The sequence below is a fragment of the Cydia amplana genome, chromosome 20 (assembly GCF_948474715.1).
Source record: "Cydia amplana chromosome 20, ilCydAmpl1.1, whole genome shotgun sequence".
NCBI classification, from domain to species: domain Eukaryota; kingdom Metazoa; phylum Arthropoda; class Insecta; order Lepidoptera; family Tortricidae; genus Cydia; species Cydia amplana.
In genome coordinates, this window is record NC_086088.1 from 7,621,179 (window position 1) to 7,629,110 (window position 7,932).

General features: G+C 47.3%; 1 protein-coding gene across 1 annotated transcript; it reads right to left on the minus strand.

Moving 5' to 3' along the window:
• Positions 1-203: 203 nt before the first annotated feature.
• On the minus strand, positions 204-6,098 carry LOC134657728 (uncharacterized). The gene has a single exon (XM_063513292.1). It carries the CDS (start codon positions 6,090-6,092, stop codon positions 204-206), a length of 5,889 nt encoding a protein of 1,962 aa, XP_063369362.1. The 5' UTR covers positions 6,093-6,098.
• Between the last annotated feature and the right edge of the window lie 1,834 nt (positions 6,099-7,932).

Consider the following 7,932-nt stretch of genomic DNA (forward strand, 5'->3'; position numbering starts at 1 on the left):
CATAGTAACATATTGCATTACTTGCATAAGATATTAACAATAAGATATTGACAAACAATTTTGAACCTTAAACGTTAGTACTTAAGTATCGAATTAACATGGCAACTTTTCCTTAGGAATAAAACTTAACTAATTACATAGGTATAAGTACAGTATGTACCTATAGTGAGCGCATCGCTAACACTCCCCACCCCAGTGCTGACTCAGCACTCTAAACTTACGGGAATCGGGGCGATGCGTGCCGCGGATCGCCGGTAAGTCCCGGTAGCCGTCCTCACCTCCACTACACGGATGCGGCCGTCTCCGCCAGGCATCACCTGGGTGATCAACCCCTTCGGCCACATATTACGGGGAGAGTTGGGATCCACGACCAGAACGAGATCTCCTACCTTTAACGGCTTCCGCTCCTCCAGCCATTTTGTCCTAGGCACAAGGGTGGGTAAGATTTCTCTTAGCCACCTCTGCCAAAACATGTCAGCGAGCCTCTGCGCCTTCCGCCATAGTTTCCTCAAGTTGAGATCAGAATCATCGAACTCTCCTACAATAGGGAGTCGCGATGATGACCCTAAAAGGAAATGATTAGGAGTAAGAGACTCACCGTCAGCAGGATCGACAGACACGTGCACCAATGGACGACTGTTGACCATGTTCTCAACTTCTGCCATTAATGTGGTCAAAACTTCGTCCCTTGGTGCTCGTTCTTTTAAAACGACCTTGAGAGCCGTCTTTACTGAACGTATTAAACGTTCCCACGCCCCAACCCAATGAGGGCTGGCGGGGGGAATAAAAGTCCAGTCCATGTTGTTATTAACCCCCTCAGCTTTTAGCACGTCCATATCTAGCGCCTCCATGGACCGGCGCAACTCTGTGTCGGCGCCCCTCAGGTTAGTACCGTTGTCCGAGTACAGATGGCGCGGCCAGCCGCGCCGCGCCGCCATTCGTCGCAACGCCATAATGAGCGAGTCAGTTGTAAGGGAGGCAACAAGCTCGATATGAATTGCCCGCACTGTGAGGCATGTGAATAGAACACCATATCTCTTTTCTCTGCGGCGACCGACCGCGACCTCCATTGGCCCAAAAAGGTCTAACCCACAGTGAAAAAAGGGCCGCTGATGGTGTTCTATTCTGGCCTCTGGCAAATCTCCCATGCGAGGTACCTGAGGTTTGCTCTTCATTATCCTGCACAACATGCACCTTGACGTCACGAGTTTAACAGTAGGTCTAAGTTTAATTACCCAATACCTTTGTTTAATTTCGTTTACCACCATCTCCTGACTTCCATGGGCCGCTTTGACATGGTAATGTCGAACGATTAATCGTGCTACCTGATGACGGCCGTCCAGGATTACGGGTCTCTTGACGTCCAGAGGCACATCTGATGCGGCGTCAATGCGCCCGCCCACGCGAAGTAATTCATTTTCGTCTAAAACGGGTGATAATTTTAATAACTTACTTGCGCGATGTAATGCCCCGCGCGCCTTAATTCTGGCTAAGTCTTCCCCGAAAGACTCGTTTTGCGCGTATTTTAGTAGCAATATCTCGGCACGCTCCATCATTGCGCAGTCGATCTCGGCCGCTTGACCTTTGCACCTAGCGATGAACTTTAGCACCGTGGCCGTGGCGCGGGTGAGACGAAGCCATGAAGAGAAGCGCTGCGGGTCCGGAACTGGTATGCATGCAGGTTCGTCGCGCACTTGGACGACCGCTACGCATTCCTCTGTCTCCTCCTCGTTACCAGTCGGTATAATATCTTTAGGCCATTGACTTTCGTCAGCGTATAAAAAAGAAGGACCTTTGAACCACTCATTCTGTAGGGCTAGATCAAACGAGTCCCGCGTAGCTAAATCGGCAACATTTAGTTTCGTAGAAATGTACCGCCACTCGTTCACGCGGGTAAGGTCGTCAATCTCCCCCAAACGATTTGCTTCAAAGGCCTTATACGTACGGTTTTTGTTGCGAATCCAATGTATCGCAGTTGAGGAGTCACACCAGAAGTAACGCCTCGTAGGCGTTAGTTTATGCTCCTTTCCAATTGCATTGGCTAGTCTTGCCGACAACAATGCAGCTTGCAGCTCAGCCTTCGGTATAGTCAGCTGTTTTACCGGCATAACTCTGCTTTTGCTTGCAATAAATGCAACATAAGTAGTACCGTTATCCTCCCAGCGCCAATAGCCCACAGCTGACATCGCCTGAGTAGATGCATCGCTAAAAAAATGCATTTGTAAATTATTATAATATGAATACCTACTACTCGATGCGGTCGTAGCACATGTAGATGCCGCTACGCCCTCGTAGCCTTTCGTAGCACCTTGCGTAGGCGCGTGGGTCGCGGGGGCCGCGGGGGGAAAGGTAGGTGCCGGTGCCGCTGCGTCGACATCCACATAGTCTTGCATTTCGCTCGCACGCGCTGTCGCCGATTGGCTGTCCCTTACCGCATTGCGCGCGGCCGTGCAGTACCACCTAGGTATACGAATATCTTTAATTACCTTTAGGAGGTCAACCCACTTTCGCCACTTGTGATAAATCTGATCTGGAATGTAATCATCCCAATCCACCTGTAAGCGCCAAGCCTCTTGAAGCATGATTCGGCCTTGAATCGTGAAGGGTGCTAAGAAACCTAGTACATCAAAAATTGACATAATTACTCTTAGCATTAAACGTTTTGTAGGCCTATTCTCACCTTTAAGTACGTCGCTCGGTATACGTTTTAATGACAAATCGAAGCCCAGTATGTCATCAGCCGGGTACCAAATGAGACCCAAGGTACGCTCGCTTTCATGTTGCTGGCCGACTTTGAACCTTACAGCAGCAGTACCTAAGGTCTCCTTTGGCACGCTGTTTAAAACTGCGACGCTGTTGCTCGTCCAGTTTCTTATTTCAAAGCCGCCCGCCCTGTGGATATCACTGACGTTTCTTACCATTTCGATCGCTGTCGCCTCGTCGGGCAGGCTGTCGATGTAGTCGTCCATATAGTGCGAGTTGACGATGGCATCGACGGCGGCGGGAAATGACGATTCAAATCGCTGGGCGTTTTTATTTTTAACAAATTGCGCGACGAACGGAGCACAATTTGCACCAAAAATAAGTGACGTCATCGCGTACGTCTTCATGTTTTCTGTGGGGTCGTTTCTCCACAGAAACCTCAGAGCGTCCTGGTCGTCTTGCTGGATCTTAACCCTTAAGAACATGTCCCTAATATCACCTGTTACTGCAATTGGATGCTCCCGAAAGCGCAGCATTATACCTAAAAGCGATGACAATAGGTCAGGCCCTGTGAGCAAATAATCATTTAGCGAGCTACCACTTACCTGACTGGCAGCATCGAAGACCAGACGGAGTTTTCGCTTGTTCGGGTTGTCCACGCCGAAATGAGGTAAGTAATAAGTCTTCGGCGTGACCTCAGTATTAGTCAGTTCCATAGCGTAATCATTTTCTAATAAATGATTGACCCTTTCACGGTACCTGTCGGCGAATCCTGGATCCTTACCCATTTTGCGCTCAATACCCTTCATCCTGGTAAGCGCGTTTGGGCGGGAGTCTGGCATGGGGCGGTGTTCGTCCTTCCACGGAAGGCCGACGTACCAGCGCCCGTCGATGAGCTCGGCGGAGCGCTCCAGCTGCGCGACGGCGCGGGCGTCGTCGGCCTTTTGGCGCGCGTGCGCCGTCACGCCCATGGAATCTAGCAGAAATGAGCGCCTAACATCTTCGTGGATTTCCCTTAGGAGGCACTCGTCTGATGTGGTATCATGGTCTGCTCCGCTATCTGCAATAAAAAGGTTAGTATGGACAGCGACAGATGGTGAGCCCCTGGACCGACGGACAGTCCGCGGCACGCACACTTTCCCATGGACGCTCCAGCCGAGGCGGGTGAGTGTAGCTGATGGCTCATTATTATCTTTGCCCTCCCTTACTTGAATAGGTATCACAACATGTAAGTTATCCTGACCTAACAATAATTCAGGTTTTGAATCAGTGGTACAAAATTTATGTTTTATATCTGCTAGGTGAGAATAATTAACTAATTTTAAAACAGACAGTGTTTGTATTGCCAAACTTAATTCTTCAACACAACGCAATTTAACATTATAAACCTTATCGTCCATACCTTTAATGTCGACATTCACTTTGGTCGATTTGTACTCAATCCCGTCATTTTTAAACGCACCGTGAACGTGTAATGTCTGCGAGTTACCACGTAGGCCCACGCGTTGCGCGAGATTGGCACTTATTAACGAGATGGTAGATCCATCGTCCAATAGCGCGGTGCTATTTACTATACCGTTAGGTCCCTGAACACGCACTGGTACTACTTTTAACAACACTCTGCTGTCGGTCGCATTTATATGAGTTAAAGTGTCCGTCACTGGCTTGAACGCGGGTTCGCGCGGCACGGGTCCGTTTATCGCGGTACTATTATTCGGTACACTTGCACTCGGTAGCGGCGCGGGCGCCGCCGTGACGTCACGCGCACTGTTGTTTACCGGATAATGTAGTAGGCGATGATGTGGAGCTCCGCAGCCGTCCTTGTCGCACGCGGGGGACTTGCAGGTATCGCGTTCATGCTTGGAGATAATGCATTTGTAGCATAAGCCGTTTTTCTTCACGTGTTGCCATCGTACTTTGCGCAACGCTTTCTTGAATGGTTTGCATTCCGTTAACTTATGCACAGCTGTTCGGCAAAATAAACATTTTAAATCGCCTTCTTCAGTTTGTAGTAAAACAGTTTGTGTACGGGAAGATGAATGATCGCTCGACTTGTTTTTAAAGATATCGTTGCGCGTAGTTGTTAAGAAACTTGCAGTTTTAGAAATCTTCAATGCTTCGTCATTAAGAAAATCCGATAGAATGACTAACCTCGATTTCTGCGCATCTTGAAGAAGTTTAAAACTGTAATCTGACCATTTGGAGATGAGCACAGTGGGCAGCTTGGACAGGATGATGGAGACGATATTCATGCCGTGTAGGTACTCCTCGCGTCCTACTGCTCGCACAGCTACTACGAAATTTTGAACCTTTACTGCGAACATAACTATATCCTTATGATATTCGAGTTGTAAAGGCTGTAGCTTCTTAATGTCTTGCAGAATACGAGAAATGATGCTGTCAGGGTTTCCAAAACGTAGCTCCAATGTCGACATTACCCGGTCGGGCGACGTGGCGCTGATGAACAATGCGGCGACTGCATCTCGTGCGGCTCCTTTAAGACATTTACGAAGTCTCCATAAATTTTCTTTATCTGTAAATTTACAGACCTCAGTAGACTCCTGGTAGGCCTGTTTGAACTGAAGCCATTCTAACTGGTCACCTGAAAATTCAGGTAGGTCCTTAGGCGTGCTAATGCGGCTGAGCAGACTGGCGTTAGGCACTTGGTTGCTAGCGGTCGATAGGTCTTTAAGTGCGCCGGCTAATAATTGCACTGTTTGGTTGAGCGCGCTGACGGTACCTTCGGGCGCAGGCGGCGCTGCCGGCATGAAGCCATCGGCGGCGGCGCGCGGTGCTAAGCTAGACGCTGGCCTCGGCTGAGCTTGCTCGGTGAATGCGGAGGGTATGACAGGTGTAGGCATCCGTGCTGGAACTGGAATGTGCAGCGTGTCCGTTGTGACTCCATTGTCGGGGACTGGCTGCTCCTCAGGTAGTTCCGTGTGGTTGCTTTGCTGCTCAACCCACGCATTTATATCGTTGCGAAGAGGTAAATTACCATCGAATTGTGAACTGTATTCCTCAAGCTCCTCTTCGTCACTAAGCGCTGCAAGTTGCGCGTCTAAGGTTTTATTAATAAGGTCCATTTGAATCGCAGCCTTTTCCTTAGCGGCGTCCAAAATTAATTGTTTTCGCCTGGCTTCTTTAGAGGCTGATGATCTTCGTGAGCCCTTGCTACTCGGGACAGCACCCACATGTGAGGCGGCAGGCTTCGTATCGGGAATTTGCTTAAATTGCTGCATCGGCTCCGACTTTATGCTGCCTGTCGCGTTTAATTTGTATTGTAGAAACTTCTTGACCATCGGATCCAAAGGTTTCTCGACTTTTTCGGGCGTAGTTACATTGCACGGCGGTATAACCTCACTTTTTCTTTGTTCACGCTCGCGCGCCATGTGTTCCTCGTGCTCGCGACGTGCCCTCGCACTGCGAGTTTCCATTTTTATAGGCGTTCGATGCATAATCCGGCTCGAAGACCACTTTGTAGATTATGGCACTAGCACGAGGAATGAAAAGGCAAAGTTAAACTTAACAATGAACTTTAATTCGATTTTCGGATACAGAGTCGAGTGAAATGGATCGCGTCTAGCAGCGGACTGCCGCCGGCGCATAGTAACATATTGCATTACTTGCATAAGATATTAACAATAAGATATTGACAAACAATTTTGAACCTTAAACGTTAGTACTTAAGTATCGAATTAACATGGCAACTTTTCCTTAGGAATAAAACTTAACTAATTACATAGGTATAAGTACAGTATGTACCTATAGTGAGCGCATCGCTAACAATTATCATTCTCAAATAAGATCATACTTTTTCATTGACATGTTTATTTACATACTGCCATGACAACGTCAAATTATTTGAACATAGGTAAAGAGTCTTGAAAAGGAGTCCGCAACATAAATGTCAAATAACATTGAGTTTTTCTTTATTGATTTAAATGCCATCTAAATTATGCGTGGCCATCTAAACCTTACGCCCCTTACGGTCACGTGATCGCCTTACGCTGTCTCGAGTTTATCATTTTTTCCGCACCTCAAAAAGTGCCCAGCGCCGCTAAAGAAGTTTTCACTTCAAAAACACTGCACTTCCAGATTGCACAATCGAACTAGTACCTACACAGGTTGACATATCTAGAACAGTCCTGAATTTTGGTATGTATGAAGGAAATAGATGCAAATTAAAGCCATGTGAAGTGCTCATTACACTGTCATTCACTGCCAGCAACCCGCTGGGCGGGTTTTCTGTTCGTAGGCGTTTTTCGCTACATACGGTTTTTCCCGTGTTATCGGCTACGTTTGTAGCGCGTAGCACGCGCTGGCACTGAACGTTCTTAACATTTTTAGGGTTCCGTACCCAAAGGGTAAAAACGGGACCCTATTACTAAGACTCCGCTGTCCGTCCGTCCGTCCGTCCGTCCGTCTGTCACCAGGCTGTATCTCACGAACCGTGATAGCTAGACAGTTGAAATTTTCACAGATGATGTATTTCTGTTGCCGCTATAACAACAAATACTAAAAACAGAATAAAATAAAGATTTAAGTGGGGCTCCCATACAACAAACGTGATTTTTGACCGAAGTTAAGCAATGTCGGGCGGGGTCAGTACTTGGATGGGTGACCGTTTTTTTGCTTGTTTGTTTTTTTGCTTGTTTTGCTCTATTTTTTGTTGATGGTGCGGAACCCTCCGTGCGCGAGTCCGACTCGCACTTGGCCGGTTTTTTAATTTTGCACATTGTGTCCGTAATATTATGTGAATACCTAATGGTTTCTAAACATTTTCTAATATAAAAAACAAAAAATACACATACATACATACATATATTCACGCCTACCTATTTCCCGGAGGGGTAGGCAGAGACCACGGATTTCCACTTGCTACGATCCTGACATACCTCTTTCGCTTCCTCTCGGAGGGGTAGGCAGAGACCACGGATTTCCACTTGCTACGATCCTGACATAATACCTCTTTCGCTTCCGTAAACCATAAAATCCGTAAAAAAAAAACTAAAAACTTACAAAGTGCACTTGCAGCAGAGTTTTCTACCAATGGTGGAGGATGCATTTTCCTTGCACTTTTACCAGGGCCGCATAAAACGACAACGATCTAAGTTAACGGAAGCAATGTAGGAAACCTAAATACCTAGAAGGTGTCCTGTGGTAGTGCAAACTTAAATAGTGTACTAAATATATGGAGGCATAAGATCCCATTTTGTATGTGCACAATTG

Coding starts and splice junctions, on each gene's coding strand:
- LOC134657728 (XM_063513292.1), bottom strand. CDS start 6,092: ATGGCGCGCGAGCGTGAACAAAGAAAAAGTGAGGTTATACCGCCGTGC.